The sequence below is a fragment of the Motacilla alba genome, chromosome 3 (assembly GCF_015832195.1).
Source record: "Motacilla alba alba isolate MOTALB_02 chromosome 3, Motacilla_alba_V1.0_pri, whole genome shotgun sequence".
Classification (NCBI taxonomy): domain Eukaryota; kingdom Metazoa; phylum Chordata; class Aves; order Passeriformes; family Motacillidae; genus Motacilla; species Motacilla alba.
Genome location: NC_052018.1, coordinates 39,715,895 through 39,739,790, shown reverse-complemented (window position 1 = coordinate 39,739,790; position 23,896 = coordinate 39,715,895). Strand labels below are relative to the sequence as shown.

Genomic DNA, 23,896 nt, shown 5'->3' with positions numbered 1-23,896 from the left:
ATGTCAGTACCACAAACATCAAATGTCAGTACCACAAATAAAAAAAAAACCAAACAGAATAAAATTCCAGCATTAAAAAAGGAAGGAAACATAGTATCTGCAATCCCACCCTCTATCCTCATTGCAACTGCAGCTAGAAGAAAACCCGAGTGCCTCGGGTTTTCTGCTTGTAGGTAGAGCTGACAAACACAAACTACATGACAGCACCTGCATAAAAGAAGCCCAGTAAAAGAAAATTAAAAACAGGTAAGGGCAAAAGAAAATTAAAACAGGTAAGGGAGTAACTATTCCCTTCTCAGTAGAAGCTATATAAATAGTAGTGTTAGCTGTTACATTGAAGTTGTCTAGGTTACTTTGACCTGGTTCTTTAATTTGGAACAGATTTAGTCACATGAGGTGACATCCCCTACAGGAGGAAAGAAACTTCCTATCAGGGTGTGTTCCTGCTTGAACCTTGAAATGCTTCCTCTGCTACATAAGTTTTTCTGAATACAGCCCTGGATGCAGCCCTTACCATTTACAGAAAGGGGAAAAGGAAGTGGAGTTTAGACAAGAAACTAAAAAAACAGTTCTCTAAGCAGCCTGTATAGTACTTTTGGTAAGTAAATTGCTGGCCACTGAATGTTAACAATTTTCTTATTCCTCCATTTCCTTTTCCCAGATCCCCCTACTCCCAAAGAACAGTTGAGCATGGCTAAACCTGAGGCTGCTTTAAACAAATCATTCTCAACTTCTAAACTGTTGAAATCAAAATAGTCTGGCACATTAGATGTGACACTCCACAGATTTTATTTCTGTGAAGTAGGAGGTGTATTTCTAACATCAAGGAAACATTTTTACTGCCAGTACTCTGAAAATGTAGCTGCTCCATTCAGGATTTGGCTGCTGCAAGAACATCAGGCTGCAGACTCTGATGTGTGAAAAGCTCTATGATCAGATGAAAGGGATCATAACATGGCTGCAAAAGGAAGAGTATGGATAGAACCTGGGGTCAGGAAGAGGGAGAAAGACCATGCACTCCTGCAGTCCTTTTTACCCTGCGATGAGCTTGTATATGTAGCACTTTATGGAGCCTGTTGCAAGCCTTGGCACTGCCACTCTGCTTACAAAAGCGTAGGCCTTTGTGTAGAGAACTCTGCATGTCTTTGTTTTCAAAAACAGCGAGTTTTTCTTTCCTTTTTTAAATGTTGGACTTCTATTCTGTTTTTATAACAATGTCTTTAGATTACTCTTCCTTCAGCCTTTTCTTACATTCAGGTCCTTTCTGCAGTGGAAAGTGGCATGGGGATACCAAAGAGCTAAAAGAATGACTGAATGTTTGCTTCACTTTTAATTCTAGGACAATTAGACAACCAGTCCTCCTCCTCATAAGAGGGAGGATGCAGATGTTAGAAATCTGCAGGGAGAGGGAGAGCTCATGAAAGTAATTTATTGAGCTTAGTCTATCTGCAGAACCAAAGGATTTTCTATCATCCCTTCCACAACTACAGCTGGCAGAGCTGACCTCACTGTGCTAACTATGCACAGCAGCAACTCCTTCCTCTTGCAGTTAAAACAAAAAGTTAACTGTTTAATCATAAAACTCTCCCAGTTTTTAACCTCTGAAGATGAAAAGAATAAGAAGAGCCAGTGGGTACACGTTAGAAACACAACATGGGACAGTGAGCATGTGTAATCTTCCTCTATCTCACTTTCCAGGCACCATCCCGAGAGAAGTTGATTCCTTATCTGATCAAGGACTTCCAGTATTTCCCCATGCAAAAGCACCTGCAGAAATCAGTTATTTTAGACTGTTACTCACAATGCTTACAGTTTGAGGTTTATTACATTCTAGGTTGTTTCAGCAAATGCTACCAGCCTTTTATCCTTCTCAGCATGTGTTCTAACAGTTCTCTGTGGTTTTTAGGGCATTATTGAAAGTTCTGTATGGCTTCCTGTTGTCAGAGCATGAATTCATAGACAATGGCAGGAAGGGCTAGGTAGATATCCAAAATAATATTCTGCAGATACCAGCAATACAAAGTCATAGCTTACTCAGCTCCTCAGCGTCTGAACTAAGAACCCTGCACCTCTGTCAGGATTTGTGCACTGGAAACAGAAGATATTCTAGTCAACACATTCACAGAATAGATGAGTCCACTCCCAGTGGTACTTGGGTAATTTGAACACCGTAGTTCTGAAAGCCTGTTATTTTCATGTGCATGACTGCTGCTGTTAAATCAGTGGAGGAAGAACTTCCTTAGTAATACTGGTGGCAGAATAGTGACTATGCATATTCAGACCAAAGATTCACCTAATACAATGTAACTGAGCCCTCAAAGGCTGACATTCCAATCCTTAACTCCTTAGTTAAGGAACAGGAGAAATCTGGAATAGTTTCCTGAAAGAAATCTTGAGGAAGACGTATGTGCTACGCTTCTTCCTCATCTTCTTAAACAAGGGGTATCTAAAAAAAATAGAATGAAAGAAAAGAAAGTGAGAGGTTTTCTGCACAGTCAGTAGGTTGAGCTGGCTTACCATGCAGGCAGAAGAGCCCTTCTTACCAAGGGGCTGAGTGGTGGCCACTGGCAAAAGATTCCCCTTTAGAGACAATGCACTGTTAGACTGCAGACTTAAATTGCTCCTGCTAAGCACACAAAAAAAGATGCTTGAAAGTAATTTCAGGATAATGGATTCCACTCTGGGAAGCAGGCACTTGTCTGCTCAAATAGACAGAAAGTCATAATGGTGCAGGAGACACTAAAAGGCAGATTGCAACTAACTTCCATGAAATGCACCTCTGATTTATGAAAAGTCTAAATCCTATTTAAGGTTACTAGGAATGATAGCCTACTTCCAACTCCAGTCAAATACCTTTTTTTTTTTTTTAATTTATTTTATCCAAAACAACTGAAGTCACTGCCCAAATCATTCACCAGAATGAGAGGCATGGAGTAGAAGTTCTGAAATAAGGATGGTTGGGTGTTGTTTGGGGAGTCACTCGGTACATCCAAGATGAAGATACCAAAAAAAGCATAGAGGGAGACAGGTTATGGAATCATTAAATGAAAAATTAGGGTTGTGACAGCAAGGGTTATAGATGACAACAGCCCCTCCTGTCCACAAAAGCAACCATAGCATACAATTTTGTGCCTGTGTACATGTGTGTGTGAATGTCACCTGGTAGGCCTGACACTGAACATGGAAACTGTCTCCTGTTTCCTGCTGTGGCCAGACAAAAAAGGGGTTTATGTATACAATCTGAAAGAAGCAAAGCTCAAATGAGCAAGATGCCTTCAGAAGAGTCATTGAAGCCATCTTCTGTTTTGCCCAGTGGGAATAACCTGCAAAACCAGAAACACCAGATAAAATTTTAGCATTAAACACAATATTGTTTCCATTTAAGCCCCAGTCTACAGGGGCAGTTAAGAAAACATATGTATAATCACATCTGGCAAAGACATGTAATGCATTAATAAAACGCTAAGTTGTAAAAAGTATCAAAATTTAAACCTTTCAGATTTCCCCGATTACTAGGAAACAGGAACACACTTTATCAATTTTTCATAATAGCTCTTACTTATACAAATGCTGACTGTACTTTATGTACTTTAGCCTTTTACTCTCTATTTTTAATTTATACACTGCACTACCAAAAAAAACCCCACACCTTATTTATGCCTCAGAAACACAAACATATGAAAAAAAAAAAAAAAAACTTAGCAAAATCGGTAACTGTTCTTTTAAAAATTACGGTGTTACTTTCCACTCCATTTTCTAATCTGTCTTAGGATTTTGTGGAAGAGCCTGAAATACTTGTGAACCAATAGAAAGAACAAAAGGCAGTGACTGAAATAATCCATCCATTCAAAAGAGAAAAATGTATCTTGCTTTATTACTGGGAGCTGCAACAGTTTGTGGAGATCACTGGTATATGCATTTCAGCACTTGAAGAGAGAGAGAGAACAGATTCTGAAATCAATGCTGTTCTGTCTCCCATGTGAAGAGTCTGTAGTTCTGCTTCTTGACCCCCTGTCCAAAAAACAGAGTGTAGTCCATCCACAGGGGTGTCATAAAAATTGAAATCACCTCATTGTTGTAGCAATTAACCACTACAAGATGACCCACATTTTCCAAAGAGATTAGAGTATTAAACAAGAACAAACAACTTGGTCTGTTCCCTCTGATGCCTGAACAAAAACTGAAAGACTACAGGAGCAGCTTGCAGAAATCTAAAAATCTCAATTGTTCTTGGGGTGAGAGGTGAATTTTCTCATGCTGCAAAGAGAGATGCCCTGCAGGGATAATTTCTACAGTCTCACAAGAGATTTTACACCAGGATGGAACTGGCCCATGTCACAGTCCATTGATGAGAGTCTGGCAGTACTTCTGACAAGAAAAGCTTTGCTGCCATAATTTAGACAGGCCATCAACAGATATTTCTTCTGGAGTAACCCAGTGTACTGAATTATTTAAAGTCTCTGTCATCCACAGGCCGAGACCTGCTACTTGTAGGTACAGCAGGGAACCTGGTCTCCCAGCAGCTCTTACATGCTGACACCTAATCCCACAGAGAGTTACAAAAATCCCTCTGAGCACCTAACTTCTACCAATTTTGTGCATGTGGAATTTATCATGTTATCATTCATCATATATCCTGTAGAGAATTCCTTAATTTATATTAAAAAAATGAGACATTCTGACCAACTGTTTATCAACTAAAGAAAGCGTGATAATTTTAAGCATTTTCAACCCCAAAAAATACAATAGTACTTACAGAATTCCCGAATTAATGCTTAAGAAAACTGGTTTTGTATTTTATTATGTATATAGGAAAGTGTGGTAGCTTCATCATGATCCCAAAGACACCTTATATAAAGAAAGAACTCTGCCTTCAAGGAGTCTCAGTAAGTCTCCATTAAAACGCTGGAGCTTTGAAGCTTAATCCTGTCCTTATTATACAATCTAAAAATGAACTTTTAGTATGCAGAAGTAGTACTTTAAATATTTGGGGACCTCTTTAATGGTCTATTTTAGTAGCCCCCAGAGCAACCTGACACTTGCATACTTCACCACTGTATCTCTATATATAATTAGTAAATGTAACTGTTTAAAATACATCTGTGTCCCACATGCTGCCCCTAGATTTGATGCTGTGGGAAGAAGAGGCACACAAAAGGGCTCTCTAACTTCAGTAATTATTTCCACTTGAACTCTAATACCGATAGTCATGTGTTGGTATCATCGAAACCTTTTCTTGTTCTTTAATGCATTTTCTACCAGCACAATTTGGATTTGTAATCACTCAGGTAAATGGGGATACATACAAATGAAAATGCTCAGAAGAGCTGTAGGAAGAATGTAATTAATTTTCTGTGTTATTGTACATAGAGTATTAGGGAATAATGCAAAATTAACTAAAACAACACAGCATTGTTTGTCTTAAATATATCCTTCTCTGTGACATACATTTATTGTACTACTGCATTAGGTGCAGACCAAATCCTTTGTAGCGGACATTATTCCTGTTAACACTGCAACAATAATCCATACTGTTATATTCCTAAATCAAATAAAATGTAGTATTTTATGGAAAATAAAGTAGGTAATAAATCTATGTTCCCCGATCATCAATATGAATACATGTTATCTAAAACTGTGTCTCTAGTAAGGGCTTCCACAGGGTATTTCACAATAATATGTAAAAGAAACAAAATCCATGCAGTAGACAGAACATATTTATGAAAAATCTTCCCTTGCGGATTTCTTTTCTGGCACACTGAATTACACTCCAAATTCTAAGAACTTTTTGATTTATTTCAAATGAAGATTTTTGTCTAGAGCTTTGGATTCTTTCCCAGTATTTCCATTCTTACTTATCCTGTTATGTATAAATGTTATTGAAGTCAATAGGATTTTATCTGTTTTAAGATCAGTTTCTAAACTTACAGTTTAGAATAAAGTTATTTCAACCAGAAATTTAAGGAAAAATTGTGCTTAAATCAGCCAGACTTTAATATTGTAACTCTACTGCTGACTGCACATCTCAGAATATTAATTTGTTTCTTGGACTAAATGCTAAATGAATTTAATGTATTTCTCCAGTCTTTTGGTAATGCAATATTGCACATTCATCTTTACTTCAAGGCCTTTAATTAAAGGTTGTAGGTTGTAATCCTATGGTCACATTTTCTTTGCTCTGCAGTCTGGTATCTTCCCCTGATAGAATCCTCTTCCAGAATTAGTGTAGACATATTTCCTTTTTAGAAATTAGAGGACTTGAAATGGCTTGTGGAAGCTGCCAAGAAAGATATGTGATCTCAGTATGGTATTCCTTGAATATCTGCATGGACTCAAATGCTACTTACCCAGCATAACACTGATTAAGCCACTGAGCTATTAAACCACACTGTAACTTCTCCAGCTTCTTAAGATCTATATATAAGCCTTCTTTAGGACTGAGATATATATAAAATGGTTTTAGAAGTGTTCACTGAGGTCATTTTGGCTTTCCTGTTCTACACAAAATTTGGCTCCCAGCAGATAAATAAAAGACTTTTTAAATAAAAGAGTTTTTAAAGTAATTCCCACCTGCAAATATCCAATTTGTAAATTGCAGATTTAATTAAATTAATTAAAGTGTAAAATGAATAAATAAAACTGGTTCAGCAAATACTTTAAAAAGTATGGAAAATCAATTCCTTGATACATCAAGTCACAGATAATACAACTAAATTATAAAGTTATATATACAAAAATCCATCACACTTATATAAATATGTATGCATCATCACAAACTAAAACCGTATAGAGAGACTAGAAATATTATTTGGGGATGGAAAAATATTACATTATTGCAGAAGAGCATCTTGCCAGCACACTTAGGTTATATATTTATTATTTTTATGTGTCATATTTCATAAAAGAAACTCCAGCAGATAGCTAATATTTTTAATCCATTCACCAACTCTCTTCTGGGCTGTCAAAGAGTTACTGCAGTGGCAGTGCAGTAAAATCATAGCTACTATTACTGCCTCAAGTCAGTACAAAGGATGTGGTTTGTCTTGGGTGATGTTGGAGCACCAGCAAAGCCAGCCCAAGAGGAGGCAGCCACCACTCCATTCCATCCAGTCTCTTCCCACTGCTGGTTCACCTCCTCCTCACTGGAGCTGGTACAGTTGTTTCTGTCACTGCTGCAGGGAAACAACCTGGGGGCAAAGTGCAAACTCTCACAAACAAACCAACCAACCAACCAACCTGGCAGCAATACCAGTTCACAGTATTCATATTCCTCCTGTCACAGGCTTTTTTTTTTTGTTCCTCCTGTGCGATTGACAGAGATTAGAAAAATTATGGGAGCTCTTCTTTTCCTTAAATCAGGCCATCTGTGTGATGTTGTTTGCTCTGGAGGTGTTCCTACATCTTCATGCTGGCAAGAGGGATGAACTGAAGCCAGGGTTACAAGAAATAATAGGGCTGTCAGTTGTCTCAACTAGTATTGCAGCTGAGAAGAGAACATGGGGTACTGAACCCTGTGAGTAAAAATGAAGTAAAAAGACATGTGTAACTGATGAAATTAATTAATTCCAGTACCAGTACCTGCCTCATTCTCAAATATGCTGGCTCCTACTGTGCATTTCCAAGTCAAAGTAACCTGCTAATTGAGAAACAACAATCAGACAGGAAAAATATGGAAGATGATGTCAGGTATATCAAGCCACAGTCCATCAAGAGAATTTAAATGCAATATCTTTGAAATTAGTATTATTTGACAAGGAGCTAGTGATCTGTCTGGGCTGGTGTGTGAGTCTGTAACACTGAGCTTGCTGCACCTGCCATAAACTTCATCCACATCAGGACTTGACAAAACCTCCTTTAAATAAAGCACTGCAGCCACCTAGCCTTGAAAATATGCAAGTGTTCAGGAACACTCTGATCACAGATTGGAATTAGGCAAAATCCTTCAGTGTAGATCCCTCTGTAGACACTTCAGAAGCCAGTAAAAGATGGATCAGTTGAAACCAATAACAGAGAAATAATCTGAATTAGGTAACAGAACAACCAAAAATCACTGAAAGGTGAAAGTGATCCATCAGTAAGTCCATCTCTCTTGAGTTCATCTTTACAAAGTTGCAGGACAGTGATTTTTACTTGGCTCATAATCAATTCTTGCTAATGCTATGTTCTCTGGTTCTGCCTAACACTGATGAGATAAGGAACAAAAGGATCAATGCTTTCATTGTGTTTACTGGTAAACCAGTAATCAGGATACAGGACTCAATTCCCTGAATCCTAATGATACATGAATTTGCTCAAGCATCCATTCAGACTGACATCAATTATGAACAAACAACAACAGAAAGACGAGAACAGGAAAACAGTTTCAGTGGTAGAAAATGTGGACAGAATCAAACATAAACCTGTGCTGCTGCTGTATAAGGGCATTCCTCATTTTCCTCTGTGGCCGACTGCTGTGCCATTCCCAGACCTCAAATCACAAAGCAAACCTCACCTGCCTCCTCTCCAAAATTCTCCAGCTGGCACCTATTACCAAAAAAATACTTTTATTTCACTGAGATTACCTGCCCATGTGGACGCATATCCTGATTCCTGATCTTCTGAGTAGTAAAGACAGCAAAGAAACTTTAGTAGTACCCACAAAGTAACACAAGCTAATGACAGACATTCTTATTCTCTCTCCTCTAGAAGGAATTTCCAATAGGTCTATCAGACTTTTGATGCTAGTTAAATAAAAAAATTAATTTTTGATTTTCCACTTAGCAACAGAACTATCTGAGAAAAAAAAACAAAACCCACACAACATATAATCAAAACTGAGTTGGAAAACCAAAAAGATTCAAAGAACAGTCACAAATGTACTTTTTACTTCCCAGGTAGCCAGTAGCTTTAGAAATTTCTCTCTTAAGAGGTATGGAAGGATCACAAGGAGATCTAATGTGGCGGCCTATGGCAGACATATATCATGAGAGTCACAGCACTTTTCTCTGAAATAGGCTGCTATGAGAACCTGTTGAGAACAGGTGCATATGAACCCAGCTGGATAGTCTGTGTTCTTCTCATGGGTTGTTTTGTTATGTTATTTTTGAATTCCCTGGAAAAATTCAGACTCCTTGTTCAAGAAAAATGCATCCCGTTTGAAACTCTGTCTAAGCTGAGTACACACACATTCATTTTTTAATCATCTCACTTGCAGATGCTTTATATGGAAAAAAAAATCCAACCTCTTGATTACTGATATTTAATATCAACATGATCACATTGGTAAAATACCAAATTATATTAAAAAGATTGTTTTCAATCTTGGTTCTCTTCCTTGCTGCAGTCTGAGATTCTTAAAATAAAAATCTTGAACATTTGATGCATCCTTATACATGAAAAGAACAGCCTTGTGCCATCCTCAGTCGTAGGAAGTGACAGGCAGAGCATGACATCACTCTTTATTTTTAACTGACTGCTTTCTGGTGATTTTTTTTTTTTTTTTGCTGTCAGTACATATTACAGCAATGTTAATCACATTCAGGCTTCACGAAAACAGAAACCCTGTGTTGAGTTTGATTCCACAAGCTGTGAGTTCTTTGCTTTTGAAGGAGAAACTTTATTTCAGACTTGCCACAATAGCTGATCCGCAGAGAGATCAGTAAGAATACAAATGCTAAAGTACCTATGAAAGATCTACAACCACCAAAGGCATCCATGTGGATTTCTCCATTATAGCCACACCACACAGACTCACCACTCCAAAAGTATCAAATCCTGCTCTCAAGAACACAGGTTTAGTCAGCAAGTAATTGACTATAGATATTTAATTAAACTTGTCACCAGTCTGACTTCAGCAGATTTTAACAGCTTCCTATTATCACTGTATCACTGGTCTCCTTAATTCATTCGCATGCAATGTCTAAAATAAGACAGGGTCAGTAAGCTTATTACCAGTGAAAAAAAAACATGTTTCTATCCTCCTACAGACTGTAAGAGTCTTTAAAATAAACAAGTGGAGAAACTGCATCTTCCTGATTCCCAAAGAGAGCAGAAAACCAGCACACACCATGTTTATGCTGCCTTGTCTCCACTGCCTTTCTAAATCTATTTGGCTTCTCTCTAAGGAAAACACAGCCATTCATTAATCCAGCATCAAAGCACACTGTAGCCTTGACAACTATCACATCATAATTATTATTAAGAAATGATGCTACTAGTAGGAGACCAAGTTCTGAAATCCCAGGTTCCCAGGTTTGTATGCCCATAATAATAAGAAAAACTAGATACACTAAGTATCTAGTGTATCTAAGACTCTGCAAAGAGCACGCACACAATTTAAAGCCATAAGGGAATTACTTATTGGCTAATTCACACAGCAGCTGGAATGAACGAGTCATTAATCTCTGTTAGTAAGACACCTTATCAGAAGTGGCTGAATTAAGTAGTCAGCCATCAGGCTTTATTGCTTTTTGCATCAGGCCAGTAGCTCTTCCTCTTGCTGCCTTCCTTTCTCTGAGGATTCTGTATCTTTTCACACTTGACTTCTTGAATCTATGAACTGCTGGCTCCATCCCAACAATTTCGATTCTGTTGACAAATTTACCTTTCTTATCATGCATGGCTTAAGGCCTTCTCAGCACTTTCTCACAAGTAGTTTTCACAATTTTTTGAGAAGCCAGAAGAAAGGTTATTTGGTTGAGCTGAAAAAAAGAGGGTCTGCGCCCTGAAAGCATTGTGCAGCCTACGAATAAACTCTCAGCAGTACTGGGGAATCGTCCCTCGCCGCACTTTCGACCCGCGCCCATCCCCGCCGATAAATAAGTAGCCCCGGTCACGACATGACGGGTCCGGGGGCTCAGGCGCCAGCCGCCACGGCTGAGGAGGAAACGCTGGGGCAGCCCGCGGCTTTGCGAGCATTCCCGGCGGGCCCGCCCGGCCCGGGGCTCCGCTCACGCCCGCCTTTAGGAAAGCCACGGCAGGACCATCGCCGGCCGGCCGCCGTCCGAGGCAGCGCCGAGCGCAAGAAGAAAGCACACCGGGGCGCCCCGAAGTGCAAAGCGAACCGCCTCGTCTGTGTTCTCGTTCGCTTGTTTGTTGGTTTGTTTGTATGTTTGCCCGCGGTACTCGGTTTATTTTCTTCCGGTGCACTCGCCGGCGCGGCACAGCCCCCGGCGGCCCGGCGCGCCCCGTGCGCAGGCGCGGCCGGCGGCGGCGATGGGCGGGCGGGTGACCCGCGTGTTCCGGAATTTCAACGTGGAGAACCGGGCCCGCCGCGAGATCAGCAAGGAGAAGCCCACGCCCGCGCCGCGGCACCGCACCGCCCGGCTGGACACCATGGCCGGTGAGTGCCGGCCTCGCCCGCCCGCCGGCTCCCGGTGCGGGACCGGTGACATTGAGAGCGGCGCGGGGCGCGCGGGGCATGCCGGGACCGCGGCGGGGATGGCGGTGGGGCGGCCGCCGGGGAGCGGCGCGATTGCAGCGGGCAGCAGCGTGAGGGAGGCTGGTGGAGGTGGCCTGGTGGGCTGGGTGATGGGGGCGGTTGCTGGGACTGCTGCGGGGGGCGGTTGGTGGAGGTGGTTGATGGGGACAGGACCTGGGGACAGTTGGTGGAGGCAGTGGGATCGGTGGTAGCTGCGGTGGTGGCAGCGAGCGGTGGCTGAGGCAGCGCTGCAGAGCAGCACCGAGCGTGTGGGTACTGTGTCCCGCTGTGCTGTGACAGGTGACAGGCCCAGCCCCAGCTTGTGAAGCCGTGTGGCTGAGGTCAGGGCTGTGGGAGGAATGTCACCTTCCCAAGAAGGCACGTGCATTTGCGGGAGCTATGCCGTGCCGCTGGGAAAGAACAGAAAGGAAACTATTTAACTCAGATTAATCTTTTCTTCTTCTTTTTTTTTTTTTTTCTCCCTTCCCTTCTTCTTCTCACTTTAGATAGCCCAGAGATAAAAGAAGAAGTTCTCCGAAAGGACGATAGGTTCCTCACCTTGCTCAAAGATGTTTATGTCGAGTCCAAAGATCCACCGGTGCAGGTGAGTGCATGTCTGTACGAGCCATACCAGTATCAGATTTTTGGTCTTCAAACTCACAAAGTCTGCGTTAAGAAAAATGCTCTTTGTGCATAAAAGCTACCTTTTTTCAGTAGATAGAAGTGGTGTTTTTATTACTCTTCTGTACATCAACAACACTGAGTGTGTCTCACCGCAGGTTTTGAATGTGTGACAGATTGTAATTATACAAGTTTGTAAATGCTGACAAAGTCTTCCTTTTTAACATTGCATTGATCTTATATTGTTTTTCACCTAAATTTCTATTTCTGCTTCTGATGAGGCAGGATACTTCTCAAGCCTTTTGCAAAAATAAGGCAGTTTGCCAGAGATCATTTGTGGAGTTGTTAGAAGAGACTGGGACTGCTGGGGGAGCAGGGATGTGGTAGAGGACAAAGGTGTTTACTCTTTAATGGAGTCTTTAACTCCATTAAATGTTATACAGTGCAGAGACTTTTTTTTTTCCGGCTCATGAAGTGCCTTAGGTTTTTTTCTACATAATCTTGTGGGTTGTGTGGTTATAATTTCCTTATTGCCACTGGCTGCATCCTTTACTTGAAAGGCAAAGCATACTCCTTTGTAAAATGCAGACTGGGGTTGTGTCCTTTTTTCCGTCATATTGTGCTATGGCTTGTGAGTTTTACCTGTTTCATTATCAGACCACTTTATTTCAGCTGCTTTATTCAGCAATAACATCCTTATAGTCATCTAGCAAAATCCCTAAGTCTCTCTAATTTGCTACTTATATGGTATTCAAGTCTAAAAATATTTAAAATGCAAATAGATTTCCTCAGTTTCTACCTGAAATTTTCAAGAAATCTCTATCCTTATCCATCACAGAGGTTAGGACTCTAATCTTGAAGTGCTGAAGGACTAATTTCAGTATCTTTCAATATTCATGTATGAACCTGTCAAGAGAGATTTGAGAAAAAGCCCAAAGTGGAACAAATCTTTCCTTGATTCCATGCCTGCTCTGAGTTTGCTGCCGCAGACTTGCCTTTGTCTGCTTGCAGTTGTTAGAGCACAAGTGTAATCACGGAGACTTGTGGGCAAAACAATACAAAAGCTTTCTCTCGTTCCTGATGTTGTCCTGATGACTTTGTGCATTGTGTGCATGATGTGTACACACCTCTGTGTATGTCTGGGGTGTCTGCCTGTGGTAAGTGGAAAAGCACCACCTTGGGAGCCCTGAAGTGGCACATTCCCAGAGACAGATGATCTAATTAAGAGCTGAAAAATCATTCATTATCCAAGCACAGTTTTAGCAAAAAGGAGTACAGGCCACACATTGCTTTCTAGCTCAGAAACAGACACACAGGTGCTGTAGTATTCACATTCATTTTCTCAGCATATGAGTTAAAACAGAGTGTCTGTGTAATAATCAGTGGTCATGGGCTCTGATTACTATATAAATACTTCTAAATTTAAGAAAGGATTAATTGTGTCCTTTTTTTTCAGTGTGATTCACTGGTTAATTGTTAATAAAAGGAAATACGAGGAAGTGAAAACTATTTTGGAGATTATTTAGAAATATAAAGGGACTTTAGAGAAGACACACTTGGTGTGTCTACATATTACAGTAGTCATGGCAATTAAACTCCATATGATGCTGCACAAGAGCAGGAAAGCTTGTTCTCTAGACAGAGCAAAAGAAGGAATTTCTTTTAGTAGGAAAAACTAAAATTTGGAAACAAAAGGAAGGGGAGAGAGACTACATGAAAAAGTTTTTCCAGTGGTATCAGAAGGATACTGATTTGTTGTATGTCTTTTTTGTCCCTTCCAACTAATCAGTACCGAATATTAGGTTATCTGGATTTACATGTGCCTACCAGAATCTGTAGTTTGTTTTGTATGAAGGGCTGCCAAGCCAATACAACACTTGGAGTGCAGTGAATAGGAGCTTTTCAGCATTTGATTGGGAGTTGACACTCTATGTAGAATGGCTGTGGAAAAAGCTAGACTGGCTAAGCTTTTTAAAAATAAATGGGGAAAGCTAACAGGAAAAGCTAACCAGAAAAAAATATTTAGGAAAGCAGCTTAGGTGCTACAGTATGCATAGTAGACAGAACTGCTGTTGAGCTCTTTTTGTTTTCTTTCCCTCAATTAGGTAAAAGATGGAGGTCAACGTCTTCCAAGTAAACAGGAGGAAAAGAGACTTACAAAATTAGGCCACTTGGAAGGTCTAGATGTTAAGAAAGTTCCCAAAGGCAAAATTTCCCTTGTGGAGGCTCTGACACTTCTTAATAATCATAAACTTCAACCTCAAATATGGACTGCAGAGAAAATAGCAGCAGAATACAGTCTGGAACTGAAGGAGGTCAACTCTCTTCTGGAATTCTTCATTCCTTTCACTGTGCAGGAATTTCCTAAAGAAACCAAAAAAGCCATAGCGGGCCATAAACCAAAAAAGTTAACATAAAAATATTTGCCAAAACCTTTTGTGATCTCACTCGTGTCTTCATTTTACTCTCAAGTATATTCCATGTCTGAAAATTCAGTTGATAATGTGTCATCCAGCAAGGCTACTTCCTTGTGCCAGTGAGATGTATTCAAGCAGTTCCATTCTGCATTGGATGGCTTCAGTGAAATGCAGCAACTAGAGTTTGTAAACCACAGTATGGCTAATTTATGACAGCATGTCACACAGTTCTGATTATCCCATTCAAATGTTATGAACTCAGTTAAAGCATTTTACCTTAAAAGACTGCCTTTCTCAGCAGAGACTTCCTGGCCTGCAGCTAAAGAGGTGCTCTGTGGATGTTCGCTCTGTAATTTCATGTTGCAGTGCTCTTTCAAGGAATTTCTGTCAAGGTGTGTGTGTATATAACAAACAGCTGTATTTCTTTTATATAAGAATGGAATGGTATTTATACTTTGTAAAGAAGGTTAGCCACAAGGGCATTTGGAAAATTCAGCTGTGTCAAACATAAAATAAAAAGAAGGTGAACAGCAAGAAGGCCTCTTTCTGGTGCTGGAACAGTAATGGCTCATATGTAACTCCTTTACTCTATTCTGATTTAGCTTAAATACCTGCACCTCTCCAGGTGCTGTTAGTCAGGGAATTTGTAGAGTGATGATCTTCTGGCATAAGGCTCTTGCAGCAGCCTGTGGCATCTGCTGTATGAGTAACAATGCTTCATATTAATAGGTAGCAAGGGCATGCAACTGGATGTACTAATTGGACCCTCTAGGACGACTTCTGTGAATGTTTGCCTGTCCTGTTACAACAATCCTTTTTCCCTGTGGAAGCCTTGTCTGATCCAAGTCTGGGTTAGATCAGGTCATGTTTACTCACAGCACGCATCTAGACAGATGACATGAGGGTGACACAAACTGAATCCTGTAGTGGTGGATTTTAACCCTGATACTGTGACTATTCATGTCTGTGTAGGTAAGAAGTTTTGCACTGATGGTTAATCCTGTAACGAAATGTGGTCAGATAAGCTGGGGAGATGGGGCAACAGGTAATCAGAATTGATATTTAAAAATACATTATGGTTGCCTTCCTTTAAAAAACAAACCCAGAGTCTTTAATTTTATGCCTGTCACCAAAGATGGTGAATTTAAAGGGTATAAGTCAGTGCCAGGCTTACAATGTAACTTTCTTTTCAAGAATCTCTCTGCCAAGTCTTTGATTTGGAGTCTTGTAAATGTCTCACCAAGAAGATGATCAGCTTTGTTATTTCACAGCAAGATTCCTTCACCTTCTTTGAGTTTGAACTCAGTATCTCCAGTACAGTTTGCCACAGTGTATTTGAAGGTTATGTTTGATTAATTTCTGAAGTACGTAATGCTGTACAATAGAGGAAGATGACACAATGTGCATTGTATAAAAATTCAAAATTGTTAGTTTTTGGATGTCCTCTAATACAATGGGGTACAGAGCTGCACTCTGAAACTAATGCACCTGAGTTAGGTACCACATTAAGATTGCTTTGCGCAAATTACTGTTTTATAAAATGTTATAACATAAATACTTAATTGTTTGAATACTGTTCATCCTAATGTAATATTTAAGGTAACATTCAGAAAACAGCTGTGGAATGCATTTGGTACAGATACTGTTGATACTGAAGATGCTGTAATTTCCTGTAAAATCAATATTATTATGGATTGAAGTTGATTAAAACCACACTACAACCAGCACCAGACAACAGTTTAACCATGCCCTTTCACTACCTTGATATTTATTTTGGCATCTTTTGTCTGCCTTCATGAAAAGTCTTGTGATTTGGCTGCACTCTGACAGTGCTCTATTACACTTCATGGTACACTGCTGTGTTGCTTACACCCTCCAGGAGCAGGCTTGTACTTTGGGATATTTGGTGTCATCACATTCAGTTCCCCAGCTGTACCTTCAGGACAAAATCCTATTCACAACTGTGATGATTGCAAAGCTGTTCCCTGTTTCTGTGGAGCCAGGATCTCTTCCTCAGAATATATTATCCACAGTGGGAAAGCAGATGTCCCACAGCAGAGTTGGTGTAAGCATCCCATCTCCCTGTAAACAGGTGAACTTGTGGCCCAGAAGGCTTCTTTGGAGCAGGGTAGTTCTCTGGAAAAGTGTATTCACTCCAGAAAAATTAGATGAAATGCAATTTGTCAGCATGGATTCTTCTGCTAGTCACCTGCCCCACCTGCTGGGCAGTGTCAAACCAGTATTACAAGGGTATGGCCAATGGTATGGGATCATTTAAAAATTTGTACCATTATCTATCCAAATCATCTGAGGTCTGAATGTTTAGCTTTCAGTGTGTTTTCTGACATGGAGCCTGTTAGTTCCTCAAAGAGCTAGTAGCATGGATCTTTCCTCTACTCTGGTGGGAAAGCCTGTCCCTGATCAAGCTCTGCAACTCTACTGTCTTGTAGGATAGTGACCACACCATGTGTGTGTGCCTACAGCGTTCCAGTATGTGTTTGAAGGTAATACTGTCTTGAGGGTTGATAAGACAGTAAGGGAACAAGACTATTCTCACTGTTGTATCTTTTCTAGAACTACTTACTTCCTTTCTTCCAGTTTCAAGGGACATCTTACTCATCAGTTATCTTGCCTGGTTACTAGTTTCTAATTGGAAGAATAAATGGTATTTTCTTTACACTTGAAACATGGTTTTGTCTGTGTCCCTTTATGTCTATATCCCTTTCCTGTTTGGCTGTTAGCTTAAGAAGAGAATTCTTCAAGCAAGAGGTAATTATGGAGAATTTGTGGGAACCTGCAGTTCAGTTTTCAGGTACTTCTATGTGAAGAATTTTTCATGTCTCATTGCCATGCATATGGTGAAACAAATTTAGCTCAGGTGGTTTTGGCCACTGTGCAGAAACATTACATTTGGTAGGGAACAACCTGTCTCACTCAGACTGCTTTGTTATTATGAAATTAATGCAATGTGTTGCAAGTACTTTGTGATCCTGCAAGGGATTTGTTTCATTTCTAGTGTGGCACACGGTTGACAAACTTCTTGTACGTGACATTACATCATCAAACATCACTGAATAAACCCCAGACCACTATGAGCACTAATGCAGAGTGAATACACAGGAGCAGGCTGAGCCTCATTTGATAATGAGGGTTACATTCCCGGTGAGTCATAAAATTGAATGTCTTCAGGGGAGTTCCAGCAGGTATACTGGAATTCCTGGCTTGAATTTTTTTGAAGAAAATTTCTTTAGGGGGAGTCAAATAGCTAATCTACCTGGGTTTTCTTGGACATAGTCCTGTTTCTCTAGTCTTGTTCTATTATTAAGTCTATTCCCAGCCTTCTGCAGCCAGTCTGTGCTGCTATGAAAACTTCATGCAGTTGCATTCTTTCTCTGTTCTAGATCACATGCAAATGTTGGTTGTATTCTGCCCTTTTAGTAACAACTATTTTATTATTGCAGAGCTCTCTTGCCTTCCGAGAGTAGCGCATCTGCTGAGGTAAAGATGAGAAGACTGAGCACATTTCATGCTGCAGAACTTATGAACAGGACAGGTTTTCAAAGGGAATTTAGCTTTCACATCTTCAAAAGCTACTCTAGGGATATGTGAACCCAAGTAATCTGTCTCACTACATATGTATTAATTGTAGCTTGGTTCCTACAGACTGATGGCAAGATAGCAAGATTGGAGCTGTGAGGCTCCTCTTAAATTGGAGCTTAGAGTTTTAACTCTGCTCCCCATGCAGTTTAGTAAGAGGGACCTTCAGTACAAAATGTGAATTTTCTGTAGCCTCCCAGCACAGGGAACTTGTCTTTTAAGCTGCCTTTTTTTGCTCAAGGAGAAAAGTAGATGTGCAACGTGTGTATTAAACTTACAAAATGGAATATCTTATTTCTGTATTGGAAAATCAAATCAAAGCTTAAGTAATCATACAACAGGATCAAAATGCAAAAGTTAAAAAAGAGTGGCTGTCTCACTTTGTTGCATGTGAGAATCATGCTTGCATGTTTGAGATTGCAAGAAGCTTCACATTTCACAGCTCTTTCTGAAACCCCTTTATACAGGAGCTTCCTGGCTCTTAATCAGATGGTGCCACTGTTGAACTGACAGGGCAGGTATGACCAGAGCAAGGGAGCTTCAGGTGCAAACCGATTTTGGTACTTGAGACTGTAGCAAGTTGTACACCAACTGATGTGCTATTTGCAATCAAAACACCCTGTTGGTGCCTGTTACTAAATCTCTTTCCAGCAATCTACAAGTCTAATGAATTCTGTTAAACTTTCACAATTTAGGTACTGCTGTGTTGTTACCAGAGCTAAGTATTTTCTCCTGAAAAAAGCCACAATTCCCATGGAATAAATTCTCTTAGAAACTTAACATTCGTTTTCTTGGTCTGAAACAGAGATTTAGATGTACACAGCAGCAGTGGTAAGTAACAGCAGCACATCTCCTGTATCATGGTGGAGGGAGAGCACTGTGGTGCTCTTGTGCCTCTGCAGGGTGGAATGGGATTTGATGTGTCTGCCACCAGGAAAAGAATTTTAAAAAATGTCTGCCAAGGTGGTTCTTTTGTGACTGTTGTGCAAAATCTCCTTTCAGTGTGGGTTACTTCAACTGCAGAAGCTGTTTTTAGGTGAGATGGTTTGTCCTCCTGAGAGGAGTAGTGCTGCGTTGCCCTGGAGGGAAGCAACTGGGGCCAGAGAGATCACACAGTTATCTCCTATGAGGATTTCTCACATGGGAATAGAAAATGCATCAGTGGCAAGAGGCCACTGTTTTTAGTAAGTTGAGGGAAATGATGGTGTGGTTGCATGAATCTCTACTTTTTTCAAAAGTCATTCAGTGGCACCCACACCTGGAAGCTGGGATCACACGGGGACTGAGGAATCCCACTGCTGAGTGGGATGAGCTGTATGTGGTGCTGGTGAAAGCTATTGTCGGTCCTGCCAGGGCTGGTGGAACTGAAAGCCTGAGTTTAAAGTCAGTGCTGGAAGCTCTACTTACACAGAGCCTGGGGACTGGAGAAAGGACAACAGACAGCACTGGTAACCTAGGTGCACTGGGAGGGCAGAGCTGGTTATAATTGCCTGTGTTGGCAGACTGAAAAGAGATAAAAGTGGAGTCTTTGAGACATTTTCTCTGACCTAAAGCATGCCCTTTTGTTAATTGCACAGGGCTTTGCTCCAAAAAAAAAATCAACACAGTTCCAATGTGTGGAGTATGAAGTAGAGGCAGAGCAATGAAGTAGGGGCAGAGCACAGTAAGCCTGGATGGTCAGATCCTTGTTCAGCTGCCATATGTGCAGGAGTTGTGCTTTGCATGTCACCCTTCATTGCCCTCTGTCCCAGCACAACACTGTGGCCTAAAGGATGCCACAGGCTTGATGGTTAGGTGTCCCCTTGCAAAGCGGGGTTGTGGATTTGCATCCCTCTTAAGGTCAAGCAGAAACTGAATGTTAGGTAGAGCCTATCTTAGCAGCCTCCATGCCCCCTAAAAGCTGGAACCTATGTATCTCAGTTGCGTAATTCCTCCACACCATGAATTTTCTTCAGGAGAACAAAACATAGCAGGGCTCAAGTCCCTCTTGCTGGAGCTCAGGTGGGGCAGTGGTAGGGGCTACAGCCTGGTGGACAGGGGAAGGGGCTCACTGCTGCTCAGGGAGGGAAGCTTTCTTTGCTCCTTACCACCCCACCCCTTTCCCAGTGCTACAGCCCACTAGAGCCCACCTCCTCTCTTTTTGCTAGCTCAGGCAATTGTCAGACCACTTGATGACCACTTTAATTCACTAACAAGGCAGAAATCAAAGCAAAAAGAGATATTTTTCTAACTGAGAAGAAGAAAGTCTTTACCATTCTCAGCATCAGTGGCTAGCCTTTGGCTGGAGCCACCATATATTCAGCTTAATTGTATTATTGGACATATCTACAGGGAGAAACAAGTTATTAAAATTGGGTATGTTTTTCTTGCACAAAATTTAGGGGCAAAAAGCTGAACATGGAGATGTACCAAAATGCTGCTACGAATTTTTTGAAATGCATTATCCTAGGTTATTTATTTGAAAAGCATACTGTTGAAACCTTTTTTTCTTTATAAATTTTAAAAGCATATTTAAGTGTGGTGGTATAAGATGACATTTATTTCTAAGAACAGTTCAAACTGAAGACAAAATATTTTGTTCAGACACATGTTGTTTGTTTTCTTTTTTTTTGCAAAATAATGAGGCTCTTTTTTTCCTTTGGTCAGTCTCCAAAATAAATGCTAAGACTTATGTTAAACAAAGTTTGTCACATTCTAGTTACTACCATTCCTACCCTTACCTAAATCCAGTCCTCCTCATACCCCTTTACTTTGCTGACAAGCATCTGTAGGTTTCTACTCCTGTTTCACAGATCAGCAATTAATTGTGTGCATTGAGTGAGGCTGATTTACTGTCTACCTAAAGCTACAGTGAAACTGGAATAAATAGAAAGCAAGTGCATTGAATAGCTATGAATCAATGTAAAACAGGCTACTGAAGATGTCTTCAGGAAGAAATAATGCCAGACTCTTGGCTTTGCTTCTCTGCAGAGGAGGAAAGTGGAAATAAATTTCATACTGTGTTCTGCCTTTCTCAATTAGCTGTCACCAGTTAAAGATTTCCTTTGTGGGAACAAATTCACAGCTGTCATCACTTAACAAAGATAAATTCTATCAGCTCACTTCGGCACATGCTATTCTTCAATATTAAACCCTTTTTATATTGCGAAGTTGTCATTAATGTAGCAATTTGAGAAATGGAGACATTTTTCTTGTGACTCTCTTAATAGGTTGACATTTAATCATGGCTTCTTAACCCTTTGAAATAAATGTATTGCTGAGTACATTTTAAGTAAAATTATTTGAATTTTACCACGGACACATAGCTATGATTAAAAGCTGAGCAGATGCTACTAAAAGCAAGTCTGTTCTTTCAACAGATAGCATAAATACCTGCTTGTGATGCATACAGTTCATGACCCTATACATACATACATGATTCTCTAGTCTTCAAAAAGCAGTGAAACTGCAATGTTTGGGAGATACACTAAGGAAATAGGCAATTTTTCTGACAGAGCAGTAAGAGAAACCCTTGTTAGACTTCTAGGCTCAAAAATTTGTGCTACCATTCTGCTGCTGTGGAACTTGTTACAGAATTCAGCCCTTACTACAACATTGCACTCTAGCATAACATGTTTAATGTTGCCAAAAAAGTGTAATTAGTTCTCAATCAAGAACAAAAGCTGAGCTGAGTGTAAGCCATGCTTACTCAAATCCTCTTGAGTTTGCTGCAACTTAAAACACACTGTGACAAATGAATCTTCTGTCTTAGCTGCTCAATACTTCTGAAAATGAAAGGTGAAAACCTAAATGTAGTTAAAGTAAAAATGCAAGACATACTGATATAAATTACATAGGGCTCTTGATGTGCTACTACTCCTTTCTGTCTTGAATTTAACACAGGCTCTGTGACAATTTCCCTTGTTTTTAGTTTTAACAACATGAAATGCCTTTTCTAAAATCATCTTTTGTCTTTGGTGAAATGATAGCATCTCCACCTTCTTCTGCACAGATTATCTTGGCTTCCCTCAAGAGAACAGAGAGGGAAATGGTAGATAAATATTCAAATGTCAGGTTGAAGAATGTGTCATGAAGGATTTTCAAATGTTACGTCCTTTCCACACCTGGCGCTAGACATGGATACGCTGTATTTTCCAGTCTTCATCAAAGGTTTGTTTCAAGTGGAAGACAACTTGAACCTGAACTAACTTCACATTCTATTGGTTTTTAAGCTATTTTCATGATAAGAAAAAATGGTTCCTTAAGAGATAAAAATCCAGTGTGCATTCCAATTGGTTAAACTGTCTCTAGAGTTGCAGAGTGGTTATCTCAAGATGCAGCTGAAAAAATGTGGCTTAAAGATGAGAAAACAGCTTATCTGTTGTGTCCCTTCACTAGATACACTAGACAAAAATAGAGTTTCAGGCTGTGGAGGAGATGCAGGCAGATGGTTTTGTTGCTGAATAACCCCTCTGCAAATCAAACTTTTCCCCAAAGCCCTGGCAAATCTATATATGCTGCAGGTGGTCAGAGATTTTTTTAAGAACATCATTAAATTTATGCAGGGACATCTCAATGGACCTGTCTGCATCATTTGGGAAGGCGACTTACCAGGATCAACTACTAAATGTAAACTATGATAACAAGAATAATATTTGTTTTCTCTGGGTTCTGCAAGGACGCTTCATTCCATAGCTCTTGGATAAGGCATTGCACAAAACGTTACTTGATTTACTGATATGTTTTTCTGTTTTGCTATTAGGAATAATATTACCTATTTTTTTTTTCTGAGGTCTGCTAGCAGCAGAGTAGTAATAAAAAATTTTAGGTATGAGAAATCAATAGAGACTTTTCCTAGTCATGCTTTTTTACATATGGATCTCTTGCCATGCTACCAAAATATTTCTATTTCACTTTTTAATTTTGCTCTTAAAGTTGCAGAGATCATTAGCAGCATGCATAAGGTCTGTAATACTTTCAAAGCTTGTCCTTGTTCCATCAAGGTTATACAAAGGCAACAAGAATTAGGAGCACTGGGGACTTACTGACCTGCAGGACCCAGGTGACAGTTTTAACCACGGCGGGGCAACTTCCAAGTAAACTGCAGGACACCATCTGGAGATGTGAGATCTAATGGCAGGAGGAATGATCTTGGAAGAAGAACTGAGCATTTCATTTGGGAATGAGGCAGACCACTTGCTACCTCAAAACACTGGGCACTGTGTTGTAAACATTTCTGAATTCATAGAATCACAGAGTAATTTAGATTTTAATAATTGTAACAATTTATCTTGTGCAGTCAAGCTTTGAATACTTCCAAACCTGTAGATTCTTCATCATGGGCAACCCATTCCAGTGCATAACTGTCTTTGTGGGAAAAGTAATTTCTGTACAGCTGGGCAAAATTTCCTGTTGCCACTTGTGACTGTTGCCCATTGTTGTTCTGCTAGAAGACTGGAAGATGGAAGAGTTTCTCCATATTGCTTATACCTGGCCAAATATCTTTCAGCATCACCAGAATATTAAAAATTATCAGAAAGAAACTTGGTTCCATCCATCTGTGCTTTACTCCTTTGCTGGGAATGTCATCTTTCCAATTCCTGTTTCTACTGGGAGCTAACTCTACCACCTCATCTATAAAACATGAATAGATGGAAAAGGCACTATAATGTAGCTTAAAAGACAAAGAAATCATTCAACAGAATATAAACATACAATTTAAGGATTATTCCTGCAATAGCAACACCATCACTCTTCCTGTCAGCTTGCACGTTTTCTCTACATATACTTGGTACCAGGCAATGCATTTGTCTCTGGAAAGCAGCAGCCATGCCTGTGGGTGGGTGAACAAGGAAACAAGCAAAAATAATCCAGGCAAAACTTA

The 23,896-nt window shown here is 40.1% G+C and overlaps 1 protein-coding gene and 1 long non-coding RNA gene across 4 annotated transcripts; one reads left to right on the top strand and one right to left on the bottom strand.

Annotated features, from left to right (window-relative positions):
* Positions 1-1,920: 1,920 nt before the first annotated feature.
* Positions 1,921-10,668, bottom strand: LOC119698997. Its single transcript, XR_005256323.1, has 3 exons — positions 10,583-10,668; positions 2,544-3,323; positions 1,921-2,446 (listed from the first exon to the last, which is right to left on the bottom strand). It is a non-coding gene; the product is annotated as an uncharacterized LOC119698997 (long non-coding RNA).
* A 2-nt stretch (positions 10,669-10,670) lies between these two features.
* NDUFAF4 (NADH:ubiquinone oxidoreductase complex assembly factor 4) lies at positions 10,671-14,973 on the top strand. Of its 3 annotated transcripts, none has more exons than XM_038131900.1 (3): positions 10,671-11,320; positions 11,909-12,002; positions 14,125-14,970. In XM_038131900.1, exons 1-3 carry the CDS (start codon positions 10,818-10,820, stop codon positions 14,434-14,436), a joined length of 909 nt encoding a protein of 302 aa, XP_037987828.1. In that variant the 5' UTR covers positions 10,671-10,817; the 3' UTR covers positions 14,437-14,970. The 3 variants fall into 3 exon arrangements, with proteins under 3 accessions (XP_037987828.1, XP_037987829.1, XP_037987830.1); XM_038131901.1 differs by having other exon boundaries at positions 11,148-11,320; positions 11,905-12,002; positions 14,125-14,973; XM_038131902.1 differs by lacking the exon at positions 10,671-11,320 and adding an exon at positions 11,399-11,488 and having other exon boundaries at positions 11,905-12,002.
* Positions 14,974-23,896: the final 8,923 nt, after the last annotated feature.

Excerpts from the sequence above, each read along its gene's own strand:
- NDUFAF4 (XM_038131900.1), top strand. The coding sequence starts at position 10,818 with ATGACGGGTCCGGGGGCTCAGGCGCCAGCCGCCACGGCTGAGGAGGAA. Across the intron at positions 11,321-11,908 it reads CCGGCTGGACACCATGGCCG|CCCAGAGATAAAAGAAGAAG; the intron begins GTGAGTGCCGGC and ends CACTTTAGATAG. Across the intron at positions 12,003-14,124 it reads CCAAAGATCCACCGGTGCAG|GTAAAAGATGGAGGTCAACG; the intron begins GTGAGTGCATGT and ends TCCCTCAATTAG.